This window comes from Neurospora crassa, linkage group I, assembly GCF_000182925.2.
Source record: "Neurospora crassa OR74A linkage group I, whole genome shotgun sequence".
Lineage (NCBI taxonomy): Eukaryota > Fungi > Ascomycota > Sordariomycetes > Sordariales > Sordariaceae > Neurospora > Neurospora crassa.
In genome coordinates, this window is record NC_026501.1 from 2,259,743 (window position 1) to 2,273,140 (window position 13,398).

The 13,398-nt window shown below is 51.7% G+C and overlaps 5 protein-coding genes and 1 non-coding gene across 6 annotated transcripts; 4 read left to right on the plus strand and 2 right to left on the minus strand.

Moving 5' to 3' along the window:
- Positions 1-740: 740 nt before the first annotated feature.
- On the plus strand, positions 741-2,107 carry NCU01852 (arsenical-resistance protein; the record flags this gene model as incomplete). Its single annotated transcript, XM_011394578.1, has 2 exons — positions 741-1,292; positions 1,364-2,107. The coding sequence occupies exons 1-2, from the start codon at positions 810-812 to the stop codon at positions 2,105-2,107; spliced, it is 1,227 nt and encodes a 408-aa protein (XP_011392880.1). The 5' UTR covers positions 741-809.
- Positions 2,108-2,189: 82 nt separating this feature from the next.
- On the minus strand, positions 2,190-3,260 carry NCU01851 (hypothetical protein). Its single transcript, XM_958792.2, has 2 exons — positions 3,013-3,260; positions 2,190-2,951 (listed from the first exon to the last, which is right to left on the minus strand). Exons 1-2 carry the CDS (start codon positions 3,022-3,024, stop codon positions 2,292-2,294), a joined length of 672 nt encoding a protein of 223 aa, XP_963885.1. The 5' UTR covers positions 3,025-3,260; the 3' UTR covers positions 2,190-2,291.
- Positions 3,261-3,524: 264 nt separating this feature from the next.
- On the plus strand, positions 3,525-5,611 carry pex16 (peroxin 16). Its single transcript, XM_958791.3, has 2 exons — positions 3,525-4,232; positions 4,289-5,611. Exons 1-2 carry the CDS (start codon positions 4,022-4,024, stop codon positions 5,257-5,259), a joined length of 1,182 nt encoding a protein of 393 aa, XP_963884.3. The 5' UTR covers positions 3,525-4,021; the 3' UTR covers positions 5,260-5,611.
- Positions 5,612-6,098: 487 nt separating this feature from the next.
- On the minus strand, positions 6,099-7,428 carry NCU01849 (extracellular dioxygenase; the record flags this gene model as incomplete). The annotated part of the gene is made up of 3 exons (XM_958790.1): positions 6,099-6,766; positions 6,865-7,122; positions 7,197-7,428. 3 exons carry the CDS (start codon positions 7,426-7,428, stop codon positions 6,099-6,101), a joined length of 1,158 nt encoding a protein of 385 aa, XP_963883.1.
- Positions 7,429-10,207: 2,779 nt separating this feature from the next.
- NCU01848 (hypothetical protein) lies at positions 10,208-10,871 on the plus strand (the record flags this gene model as incomplete). The annotated part of the gene is made up of 3 exons (XM_958789.1): positions 10,208-10,215; positions 10,279-10,370; positions 10,579-10,871. 3 exons carry the CDS (start codon positions 10,208-10,210, stop codon positions 10,869-10,871), a joined length of 393 nt encoding a protein of 130 aa, XP_963882.1.
- Positions 10,872-11,632: 761 nt separating this feature from the next.
- On the plus strand, positions 11,633-11,724 carry NCU15019. The gene has a single exon. It is a non-coding gene; the product is annotated as a tRNA-Glu (tRNA).
- Positions 11,725-13,398: the final 1,674 nt, after the last annotated feature.

Sequence of the window (13,398 nt, forward strand, 5' to 3'; positions counted from 1 at the left end):
AAGTAATGTACCTACCTAAGTATGGGTTGTCTTTGGGTGTTCCACGTTCCGTTCCGATTCCGAACTGTCTATCTCACCTTCCATTTATCTTATCGTGTTTGTTCGTACCTGCCTCTAGTTATCGTGTATCTCGCCATGAACTTGACCAACTTGATGCTGGACACCGGACGTTTGAACACTATCTCCTGCGTCTTGCTCTCAGTCAAACTTAAAAGCTGGTTCTATCCATGCTCCAGAGCTGAGAATGCCAACATCATAATGGGGTACAACAACAAACCCCCGATGACACTTCAAGAAGGATGATTAGCTTCGAATTTGATCTAACGGGTTATCGCGTATAGTTCGCATCGCAGTGTGACGAGAGAGGCGACAACCTACCGTAAGAAGGGCCTTGAGGAGCATGGACCATTCCCTTACCGGGTTTGGCCATCCTGAAGTCCTCGAGGGAAGTGCTTCTTACCTGTAGGTAGCAAGGCAAAGGTCGGGTACCTGTACACTCGCTGCCTATTAGACTACCACGTGCGCGTATCGATACACTACTAGTGTACCTACCTAGGTAGTAATGGGTAGGGTTGTGTGCTGAATGGTGAATGGTGAAGTAACCGCCTGTGTAGTCTAGACCCGTTTATGGGTGCATGTCACACCCTCTACATGATTGGCCGAGGTGCCATAGCATACACAGAATAGGTTGGTCCTTACAAGTAACTATTCTTCTTTAATTTCAAGCCAAAGCCATGAACCTGAGACACAACTAAGGACCGTTTGTTGTTCCTACACCTTTATTTATCGTCTTGTTCACGTTCAGACGAATGCATCAAGCAGCACCAACGTCACAAACGACAATCATGACCACGAAAACCGTGATCCCAGATGCGAGCAGCATGGCCGAGATAGGTTCTAGTAGTGAAAGTCCTACTATACCCGCGAAAGATGCCCAACCCCAAGACGTCGAGAAGCAGCCATCAAGAGAGACAGTCAACGATAGGCAAAAGAAGGTTTCGGCATTCAAATCCCTTGGCCTTCTCGATCGGCTTTTGGCCGTGTGGATTTTCCTGGCAATGACCGTCGGCGTCCTGCTAGGAAATTTTGTCGACAATGTCGGCCCGGCACTGCAGAAGGGGACATTTGTTGGTGTATCCATCCCGATTGCCATTGGACTCCTGGTGATGATGTATCCTATCCTCTGCAAAGTGCGGTACGAGTCTCTGCACGAGCTTTTCTCCCACCGCACCATCTGGAAGCAGATTGGGTTTAGCATCCTTGTCAACTGGATCGTTGCGCCTTTCCTGATGGTAAGCATTTCTTGCCGATAGTCTCGCCTTACGTAGAACGTCATTCCAAGACTAACTTTGCCCGGTGACAGCTCGCATTATCATGGGCATTTCTACCTGACAAGGAAGAACTGCGTGTCGGCCTCATCCTCGTCGGCCTTGGCAGGTGCATTGCCATGGTGCTCATCTGGACCAGCCTCGCCGGTGGCGATAACGAATACTGCGCCATCTTGGTTGCCATGAACTCCATCCTCCAAATGGTTCTCTTTGCTCCGCTGGCTGTCTTTTTTATTCGCGTCATTAGCGGCGAATCTGGCGTGCGGGACGTCTCGTACGAGGTCGTCGCCACAAGCGTCGGAGTTTTTCTCGGCATGCCTCTCGGTGCCGCCATCCTTAGCCGTTTTACCATCCGCTGGCTCGCTGGTCCCGTATGGTTCGAGAAGGTCTTCCTGCGCTTCGCGGGCCCTTGGTCTTTGATCGGTCTGCTGTACACTATCCTGGTACTCTTTGCCAGCCAAGGCCACGCTGTGGTCCATCAGATTGTGTCGGTGCTGCGCGTGGCCGCGCCGCTGTTCGTGTATTTCATACTTATCTTCAGCGTGACGTTGTACGTGACGTACCGCATGGGCATGGGCTACGCACTCGCTGCGACGCAGAGCTTCACAGCTGCGAGTAACAACTTCGAGCTCGCCATCGCCGTCGCCGTGGCAACGTTCGGAGCTAACAGCGATCAGGCGCTGGCGGCAACCGTCGGGCCGTTGATTGAGGTGCCGGTTTTGATCGGTTTGGTCTATGCCGTGCGGTGGGCTGGCAACCGGTGGGCGTGGAAGAACTGAGTTCGGTGTAAGAAAGCACAAGATGGACATCCATGTGTTTCTTTTCCCGTCTCCAAAGAAAGAGCGCTGTAGGGAGTAATATGGATACCATTATCAAAGGATTGTATCTTTGAGGGCAAGACACTACGAGAATATTAGCAATGCATGATGATATAGAGAAGGCAGATTATAATGGCGGATAGAATTATGCTGCTTCGTCCAAGAGGTCAAACACTCTCGTATTCTTGACGATACAGTCGCTCGGGCCGGTACAACCGAGGACGACCCGTATACGACTGGTGTCTGCGTGACCATGCATGTTGGCAAGGATCGCAGCCGCGACGTCGCAGGACGTCTCCATGCCCGAGTTATAGAGGACAGCTGGATCGGTTAGATGCGATGAGGAAGTTTCGCTGGAATGTGGCCAATCTTCCAGAACTGTTGGTGTGTCATCCTCGTCCGGCGGGCCGATCGATTCAAGGAGACCCGAGTTCTCCTCCGTTCTGTGTGGCGGGTTTTCGCATGACGAATTCAGATTGCAGCTGCGTGCAGGTGTCTTAGGTCGCTCCGCGTTCGGCACGAGGCGATCATGAACCTGCTGATTGTCGATGAGACCCGGATCTCCACGACCTAGGAACTCGTCCACTTCAGCATCAGAGACCCCTTTCTGAAATAGCAAGGCACGTAGTCTCCTGTTCTCGTGCGCCACTTGACGGGCTGCTTGCTGCATCTCGAACGTGGCCTGGACACCGAGCCGCTCCTGCTCATCCAAGCGCCGCTGCAAGTCACGCATGAGCTCCTCCCGGCGGGCACGAGACCGCCGCTGGTTTTCGCGTACCCGTTGCCTGGTCTCCGCTGTCTTGTGCTGTTGGTTTCCGTCAGTCAAGATCTCCAAGGCATAATCATATCGCAGTGGGCTCGGTCACCTTCCACGGCATGGTTCGCTATTAAAACGAAGATAAACAATTCACAGGCCGACGCTATTCGAAACTGGAAGGCGATAGATGGAGCTTGGGACTGGATCTTTGTGCGGTTGGGTGGAACATACGTGCCGCTTTTTCTTATGTCCTCGCAAGAGATTTACCGGGAACGATAAGTAGAGGTAGGTATGAGGGCACTGTCTCATTACAGCGCAACCTAGGTAGGTTGAGGTTTGATGTGGTTTACGGGCAGGGGCAGGCAGGGCGGGTACAGTGCCCCTGAAGTCGAATGGACGGCACCTGCACCCCAGCTTTGTCCCCCCACATTACCGCCCCGGAAGAACCCGCTCGACCCCCTGAGCAGCCCTGTGGCCCTTGCTGCCTGAGGCGCCACAGCACTTTCCACAATCACACGGGCACCTCGGCGGCGCCTTTCCTGCAGCATCCAGGAGGAGCCGAGGCCCATGCCTACCTCTACCCGGACCTCTATGTAACAGCAGATCCACGGTTTATCCACCACCTCCTGGCGACCTGAACCTGGCACCGCACCGACCGTTCACTTGGTTTTCCCTTGACGAACTTCCCCGGATCGAGAACCGTTCTGCAACCGACTGATACCTAGGCCTCGATTCCTCTACCGTCAGTTTTTGTCTGCCGTCTCCATCTTCAATCCAGGGCATCCCATCCACCCCATCCATCCGTCCATCCATCCATTCAAGCCGTCTGTCGAATACCCCGAGGTTGCGATATCGTCATACCAGTCTACTTAGGGACTTCATGATCGCACCATAATCGGACCTCCCCGACTATCCATCCTACTACGTCTAGCTCCCATCCGCTCGCCCCCCTCCCACCCTCTCCGCGGAATCTCGACTTTAGTCTTCCCGATATCAAGTTCGGGATTGATTGCGACACGATAATTGACGACGTTTCATCCCGGTTCCGGCTCTCGGTCAATGTCGCGCCGCTAATCTCGAGATCGTCATCCGAAAAAAAGGACAGTTCAAGATCCTCAATGTCGACAGCCGCCGACGTCCCTAGGTTCAAGGGCCCAAATCCCATCATCCAATCCATGTCAGCAACGAAGCGATCGACTACTAGCACAGATGTCAAGAGCACCATGTCGACAAATTGGCTGGGCGCGTACGGCAACTTCATCACCAAGAATAATCATCAGGTCTCCCAGATAGAATCGACCCTGCGTTCCTTAACATACATCATACCTGGTTTGTGCAATCATCGCGTCGCATCATCGCTTACCGCTTCCTAACATCGTCTACAGGCCGTTTTCGGGATGCCGAGATTGCCTCCGAGTCCATCCACAGCGGCGTCCAGCTCCTCTCTCTCTACCATGATACCCTGCTATTCCGTGCATCCTCCAAGCTATCTCAGCCATCACTCGCAAACGCGCCCTCTCCGCATAAACGATACATCCGCTTTTGGTTCCTCAAGAGTCCCCTCTACCGGCGCGTAGCCTATCTTCTGCAGATCGTCAACTATGTCGAGCTTTTAATCGAGATGGCGGCCAAGCGCCGCGGCGAGCGCATGCGGTGGCGCGCCGTCATCATAATAGAAGCCATCAAGGCCTTTTGCAAGCTTCTTCTGCTGAGGATAACAAAGTCACGGCCACTGATTACCCCGGTTCTGCCCGAGCGAGAGCCTCTGCCCGAAGCGCCAACCGACGAGGAATCCGCCTTCCAAGGGGACGATAGCGGATACGCCAGCGCATCAGGGTCGCCGCAGCAGTCGTCACCGGACGGAGAATGGACCATGCCCCGCACCGGCATGTCGCTGCCCACATTACCTTCGCCCGGCGACATCAGCAGCTACCTCCTTTCGCGGGTGCTAACAGCCGACGACATCAAGCCGGCGGCAAAACTGGTCAATCAGCTACAAGGATCGGCGCAGGTTGCTGAGATCCTGCATATTCTGTCACCATTGGCATTTGCAGTGGCCATGGCTCGCAGCAAGGATAAGCGCAAGGCCTGGGCTCCGTGGGTGCTTGGGTTGGCGATAGAGTTGGTCGCTCGGCAGCTGCGAGATCGCAGCCTACGGACGACGCCGCTCGAACGGGAGGAATGGAGCCGTAGAGGCTGGGCCTTGGGGTGGTGGATGATGCGCGGGGCGTTCTACGAGAATATCACAAAGTCGATGGTGGAGGGCGTGAGGAAACGGATGCCGAGCTTGATTGGAGGCATTTTGGAGGATTATGAGTACCTCTGGGAGAATTATCATTTCAGCACCAGCCCGTAGTAGGCTTCAACGTTTCTGGGGAAGGGCGAGAGCCGGTTATACATGGCGGAGATAACGGTGTTGGTCACTGGTTACCAAGTCATATACCGTCTACGATTTTGGGTTCCGGGATTTTTTTTATCATTCGTAACCACCCAGGAGCTTGGTTCGGCGCGTTTGGATGTCAACAAAGAACCAGTCTGAGCAGTGGGTGCTAAGTGAACTTTGTTGCCAGGGCAATATCAGTGTAAGCGGGCATGGAAGCGTTGGTGATGTACGAGCATGTTCCGATTGGTTCAGCACTTTGTATATAGATACCATAATTGTGATACAACACATTCAACCAGAACTGGGCTTCTGTCCCAGTGTCGTGAGTAAGCAAGGTGTGAAACCAGAGTTCGATCAGCGATGACTAACGAAAATCATCTAAAACAGCAACCTTCAAAATAGGCTCCCTAGACTGCCGGTATGTTCTCTCCACTTGCTGCCCTTTTAACAGTACCTCCTCAGGAACTAACTTGCGGCCTTCGGTCCGCCAATGATTTCAGGGCATCCAAACGAATCAAACAGACGACACTTTTTTGACCATAGTACGGAATAACACTCAAGCAGATATGCCTGGTTTAGGCTAACTAAGTATGTCTATAGATTTATACACACATCCGATTCTTATCCAACTAAAACGAGTGTCCCATCCATTACCACACCATCTTCTCCATCATATTCCGTCATACGCACACCATACTCTAGGTATCTGACCTAACTGATCATCAGCACCTTGAGCCCAACTAAGCCTGGTATCAAGCTTGCTTCTTCTTGGCGGGAGCCTTGGCTTTGCAAGATGGGTCAGGAAACGCAGTTTAGTTCTTCTTAGCGTTGCAAGCCGGGGCAGCGGTGGCAGCGGCCGAAGAAGACGCGTTGGTAGGGCGAACGCCGGTAGGGAATCCACCGCTAGGGAATCCACTAGGAGGACCACCAGCGCCGCCACCAGGGCCACCGGGGAAGCCACCGTTGGAGTTCGCAACACCTCCACTCTCGTAGAAGGTAGCAGCAGCAGAGACGTCCTTGGAAAGCGTGGTGTTGATACCGAAGCCGATCCAGCCGAGCAGACCCTCAGAGACGGTAGAGCCGAGGTAGACGTAGTTGACGATGGGGTCGCCGACCTGCGAGCCTTGCTGGAGGAGCATGTCATCGGAGTTGAGGGTGAGCTTCTGGGTGTTGGTGTTGTAGACGGGCTCGGCCTCGACTTCGGTGATGAGATCCTGGTCGAAGTAGATCTGGCCGACGTGCGAGGCCGTGGTAGACCGGATCGTGTTGTTGGGGAAGACGGTCGGGTCGACGTGCACCATGACGTGAATGTGGGTGGCGCGGCCGGTGTAGTGGCCGGGGAACAAGGTCTCGAATTGGGCGATGCCGTCGGCGTCGGTCTGCTGGAGACCACGCAGGAATGTGGCGTTGAGGTTGGCGGCGTCGCCGTTGCCGTTGCCGTTGGCGGAGACGCCGGAGTAGACGCCAGTGCTGTTGCAGTCTGGAACATGGAGAGTTAGCTTTGTGGGTCTACCAAAGGTGGAACCAAACACTGGAGAATGATGGCGGGAAGTAGCGAGAAAGAAAAAGAAAACGTACGCCAGATCTCAAGGTAGACGTTGGGAACGGGCTCGCAGGTCTCGACATCGTAGACCTGGAGGTCGAGGGCAAGATCGACACCGGCCTGGTCCTCGGTGATGTCCTCGCGGATATACTCGCCAGCGACGTAGTAGGGGCCTTCAGTGACCTCAGGGCTGAGGAAGCAGAAGTCGGTGCTAGCGAAGATCTCGGAGGCGGGAGTCTGAAGAGTGAAAGTGGCGTTGGAATGGTGGGTGCCACGGGCATAGATGGAGCGGGCTGAGGGAAGCGGTGTCAGTCGGTTTCGAGCGGGTCCATCCAGCCTTGAAGGCCATTGATATGAAAGGACTTACCTTCAAGGTTTCTCTTCTTCATCATCTTCTTGGCGAGCTCCTCGCGTCTAGCGACGGCGCGGGCCTCAACGCCACGGGCCTTGAGCTTGTCAGCGCAACGGCCGTAGTCGCTGCGGCCGATAAGGTCGAGGATGGCCTGACGCTCAGCGTGCTCGGCACGGATGTCATGGCCGGGGTGGGCCGTGACGGCGGTAGCGGCGATGGCTCCGAGGAGAAGCGAGGAGAGATGCATCTTGATGGTTTGAGTTCAGAAAAGACAAGATATGGCGTTCGTTATTGTTGTTGTTGTTGTTGTTGTTGTTGTTGATGATGAACAAAAGATCATGTCTCCTCAGTGCGGGAAGATCGTCTGATATATATAACCGAAAGAGCCTCGTGGAGCATATCCAACCATCCATCCAGACCGCAAGGTTCACGGCCAGAACTGGGAAGCTTGAGCCTCCTCTCACATGCCAAGTATCATACACCCATGGCGTTCTCGTCGGAGTGTGCTACGGTATAGGGCCTTCTCATTCGAAACAACCCTGTGGTGACGAGTGCAGCTGTAGGGGAGCAAGGTTCGGAGAAACTTTCTTTGGGTTTTGACCAGGGATCGTCTAGGAGGGAAGGGCAGCAATGCCATCCATTCATTTTCCTGGAAGACCAATTGGCGGAGATCAATATGTCAAGTTGATTGATTGCCACGACTCCATCCAAATTGCTACGATGCCTTCGATGAAACCATTGACACGTGGATTTGCGTGGACACTGTGAAGGAGTCTCCCGAATTCGTCACCCACGGAGCTCTGGTCAGATTAGTTCAAATTCGAAAGGACGAAATATATGGCTGGCCTTGGGCTCGCTTGTACCTGAAGTTGTTGGATTCGAGCCGAGCTTGATCCGCTCGGTAGGTACCTCTTTCATAGCAGGTGCTCTATGGCGAACCTCCTAACGCAGCTTGATATTATGCACCCTGGACAATGATAGATTGAGGTGCTATATTCTGTAACCGCACAGACAGGCCGTGATGACGAAAACAAGAAACACTCGATGCACAAATAGCTGAGGTGGTTGGTGGCTAGGCTTGCACCCATCCCCGTTCAATGCTTGGCCCTCTCAATTCTCTAATGGAGTTGCCGGAGTTGTTTTTTGTCTGGGGAGGATTCGTCATCCCGGCTCCACAGAGTCCACTTCCCCCCTGGACAGGCCCCTTGCTAGTTGCTCGAGAAGATCTGCAAGAAGAGTTAGGGCTGCTTCCGAGTTAGGGATGTTCGGGTTGTGGGGGTGAAACAGAAGGAACCCGAATTTGCACCGCCCATACCTAACGCGCTCATATGGAAACAGGGGGTTCAATTCCATGGCAAAAGCTCAACCTATAGCATCACCTGTATTTGTGTACTTTGCCAATGAGGAAGACACAGCCCTGGTCCACTTGGGGCTCTGCGGAAGCTGGTTGAACAAAGAAGCTGGTTTTCTTCGATTCGACTCTCATTGTTTTATCAACACCCCTCAGGGATAGGCTAGACACTACAGCAGACAGTACGCGTTCGAATTTCACGCAAGTGAGTTAGGACCAAGATGGAAGCTTGGTGAAAACAAGAACATCACACGTCTACCTCTGTGGCTCCATGCCTCTCGATAGCCTGCCAAGACGGGAGAGCCGTGGGATGAATGGGGAGGAAAGGGAAGGCGGAGAAAGCTGCTGCAGAGAGATTTGCAAACGCCCATGATACCTCATCCTAGTCAGCCTAGCTCAACCATCTTGTTTGACGCGCGTTTTTCGTCTGGGCATTGCTGTCAATCATCGTTAGCGAGACACTCGTGGAGGGGAGTTGAAGGCGGTAGAAGCGAAAGGAGTACGTACGTCAACTGGTCGGTAGTGGCAGTCCGGGGTGGGAAGTAGCGAGGGCTGAGCTTACATGAGGAATGGAGTTCTGGCCATGCACCCGGCCCCCTCACTTCAAAGATCCGAAGAACAGCCCAGATCTCTGTCCCAGTTCTGTTCTGCTTTCATTTGCATAGCAACAGCTGATCCTGAAAGACATCATCAAGACCTACTCTCCGGACGGGAGAGACCGGGTTCTGTTACGCTGCGCTGTACTGCATTATCTCAAGTTTCTTGAGTGAAGTGCCTACCGCATCAGGAAGGCCAGGAGGTGATATAGCTCTTGGCAAGTTCCCCTGGTGCTTTGCTGCGGCACTTACCTACCAGACTGTCAAGAAAGGAGGACAGCCTAGGTGGTTCAACACTTGTGCAGTACGCGGAGGAACCCCCACAGCTTACACCGCACACGGGTGAGGAATTCAGGGGAGAAGCCAAGAGCCGCGTTGGGTTGTATCAGCACATGCGCCAGTCACGAAGAGAGAATTACAGATCATGCAGCGAAAACTAGGTAGGCGGATACAGGGGCGGATAAAAGGAGAGTTTACGATTAGGTGCTTACCTCTCGTCATTGCCCCGTCATAAATTCGATGGACCTGCCTAAATTTTCTCTGAATGTAACGCCAAGAACTATGGTCAGAGGGAAAAGGGTGTTTCTGGAAGGTGTTGTGTCTTCACATGACTGGCAAAGATTGCCAACTGCAGTCGAGTAAGTTGGTGGCTAAAGCAATCAACGTTCCATTGCCGCCACTTATTTTGGAGTCCCGGTTCATTCCTTGACAGTTGGGGTTGGAAAGTGGAAAAAAAATGATGACGGACGACTGTGAAGGTCAACTCCAAAAAGAATGGTTGACGAGTCAGACAGCAGAGGTTGTCAATCTTCACGAAAGTCCCTTCTGCTCTAAAGGTTACGCGGAATCCAAAGGCCCCTGGTAGAAGAACTAGACCACTATAGAAGACGCGTCAGCAAACGCAATGAGAACCCGCGTTGACGTGGAAAAGCGGTGGCTGTATCGGAATTGTTCCGTCTCCGCAAAAACTAAACTGGGGAGCCGGGGGCTACGGGTAGGCGGCCACGACTTACCTATTACAATGGAGGCATTTATAACTTCATTACTGTTGGGAAGCGAACTACGATCTTAACTTAACAATGACAAGGTACGTACGTACCAGTTAGTTAGCTGTTCTTCAATGGGAACGGACACTACTTGCCCCATCGAGGACTCTGTTCGTGTTGGTTGTGCCGTTGACGTCCTTTTTTTCCGGCCCAATACAAAGACCAGACAATTACTTCGAGTTTCCGCCTCCAGGGCGTAAGTGGCATACATCACCGCCCTGATGAGGATCTGGATACGCGGAGACCAGCGGACCTTGATGGGATGGATCATGCATATCGTACCAGCCAGCATCTAACAGCCAATGGAGCAATTTTGAGGGGCATACCAATGTCAAAACCCGGGCAAATCCTTATCAACCCGATCATTGCTGTTTGAGCCATGATTGCGCGTCGTCCTTGTTAAGGGGCAGATGAGAAGCAGCTTGGCAGTTTCACTGACCGAGCTGGGTTCAGGACGACACTTGACGCTACATCGTCCAGATGGCCCCACGGTACGACGAAAGGCCCTTGCACTATAATGGCTTCTGATGACACCTATCATGGAGGTAGATTTGACGAAGCTACAACAAACAGCGCCATTGTCGACCTACAAAGAAGAAGTGGTCGCACAACGACTGTCTGGCCGACGCTTTCGTTGTCTCTGGCCGTTGCTCTTTCCGTGTCAATCGAGCCAGCCTACATCATTTCAAGGGTGTGATTGAGACATCAAATTGAATGGGGATACGGCTATACAGCACCTGAAAATTCGATGACCGTCGCCGTTTCTGTAGGTGTTATTGATGATGGCGGTAGTAGTCATAGTGAGGAGGATGAAGATGGGAAAGGCGGGAGTCGACGGCGTTTTATCAGTTAAATCTTCGACCTTCTTCTCTGATCGTGCTTTGCTTCCATCTTCTCTTTTTGCACATTCTATTGATGCGGGAGGTCCTCGCGCCTGCCCTGGTTCGACGTATAGAGTCATGCTGTCTGTATCTGGCAGCAGAAGCGAAGATCTAACAACCATCGTCCCTTCCCGAGACTGAAATCTTTTCACCTCTAAATTTCCAACAACAAATATCCAACCTCTACTCAAGAGATTCGTCTCGAAGTTCATTGACTAGTACTCGATTCCCGTGAATGATTTCTGAGATAAACACGTCATGTTTTGACCACGGTGATACTATGCCACAGTCATGCGTCACTTCCAAATACTCGAAGATCCGTTGGGTACCCAATTCGCCAATCTAAAAAAAAAAAAAAAAAAAAGAGATTTGTAAACATTGCATTATCAGAATGCGGAGTGCACATCACGATACATGTCTGCCTCAATATCTGCTGATAGAATGAAAAGCACATTGTTGAGATGTCTTCTCGTTCCATGCTGCAATGGACAAGTGGATAGTCCCAGTATTACTGCATTAGTGTTTGTATTGGTCAAACTTGCTGCTCAGTATCATCCAATCATCGGAACCATCCTCATCGGGTATGGTGTAGCGGTAACATCGTTGACTCTCACTTCTCAGAAGTGACTGCTCTCTCAACAGCCCCGGGTTCGACTCCCGGTATCCGAGTTACGATAATTTTTATTCTTGATTTTTTTGTCGTATCTTGCGTGATGCGTACATATTCCTGTCCTGGCTTTCCTTTCTTCTTTTATTTCTTTTCTTTTCTTTTTCTTATATATTTCAAGCTTCCAAGGGAAAGTTTTATCTCGTGTACGTTGTGGTACCTTTTTGTGTCTCCCACACTCAAGTCCCGAGGATATTCTTATTGTGCTTTACCTAATTGCCCTAAACAGTCTATGTACATGATAGTTGATGTTCCACTGAAAGCAATATTGGTATTACATTTCCTTCAAGCTTATCGTATTTTCATTCCTTCCTTAGCCTGAGACGAACTGCTGTTTGAGCCTGAGACGGACCAAGACTGACCTCAACTACCTTTGATCGAAAGTTAGAAGATACCTCCCACTCCCTTGTGCTTCGCGGTTGACACTCTGATACTAGAAGCTGAACAGAAGGTTTTCGCAATTGTATTGAAGTAGTAGTTGACCTGTTGTTCCATAGCATGGAGGGAAGAGAAAGTGAATGGCTTAAAACATCAGAGGTATTTGGCTCAGATCGAAATCCAGTTCGCAATGTTTTAGCTAGATGCGGTGCAAGCTGGAGAGATTTGAATTTCGCATTTTAGTCATCTCGAGCAACATGAGTTCTGTGATACACTATGTAAATCGAGCTTCGAAATCATTCGATGTTAAATGTACTGTATTGACTGCCTGGCTGATATGCCCTCGGAATTCGCCATCCTCAAGTTGACAAATTATCCTCCCATAGTCTAGACAAGGCCTCATGGGCCCTGGAACACTGCGGCTCAACAATTTGCTGGGGAAAAGGGTCACCTGTGGGCTCTCATTTCGCGGGGAAAGGACTTAATAACTCAGAATCCGCACACCAGCATAGTAGTAGTCCATGTGTTAGAGCCAGGACCCTGGAGAGCACATCAAACCGCCGCCAATCTCAGAGTGATGTGTGTCTATCATCGGGATTGCGTAATCGTTACCAGCAATTGTTTCGTTTAAAGCAGGGCCCTTCAAGTTAGCGCACTATGAAGATTTGCCCGCTGTTGAAACGTTTGCTACTCAACAGGAAGATAGCATAGACTGGTTCACGACTAACTTCCCTGGATGGATGGCAGCTCCGTATTTGCTCGGTTTCGTAATAAATCCGCGCAACGTGGCATCCGTATGCCTCGAGCGGCGATTGCCCACGGATGACAGTTTCCTAAACGCTGTTTCGGCTATGCCTCGTGTGCCCGAACAATCATTGTCGCGCGGGGCGGTGGGAGCTGCCAGTTGCTCCCACCCATTCGACACAGCTTGAACATAGCGTATAAACGTAGAGGGTGACGAGTCACTTGACTTCCTAGCCAGCTTGACCACACCTCCCACAGACCCAAGATGCCTCCCAAAGTTTTACAAAGGCTTCTGCCGGATCACGTCCTGCGAGCCCTGTTGGTCGTCTTTCGTTCATCGGATTGACGGGATGAATGGAAATGCTCTACGTCGGCGTCTGATAATAAGCTGTCAGCTTTTGACTAGTGAGTGAGCGAGTAACGATTAGATGGCCTGGGCTAGGCCGAAGTCTCTGTTCCTTTATAGTAAGGTCTAGTAAGTCGCACTGATCTTGACGCAAAGCTATTTGCCACGTTACTGTCAATGTATCAACGTAATAATACCTCGTCGCATC

Excerpts from the sequence above, each read along its gene's own strand:
- pex16 (XM_958791.3), top strand. The coding sequence starts at position 4,022 with ATGTCGACAGCCGCCGACGTCCCTAGGTTCAAGGGCCCAAATCCCATC. Across the intron at positions 4,233-4,288 it reads CTTAACATACATCATACCTG|GCCGTTTTCGGGATGCCGAG; the intron begins GTTTGTGCAATC and ends CATCGTCTACAG.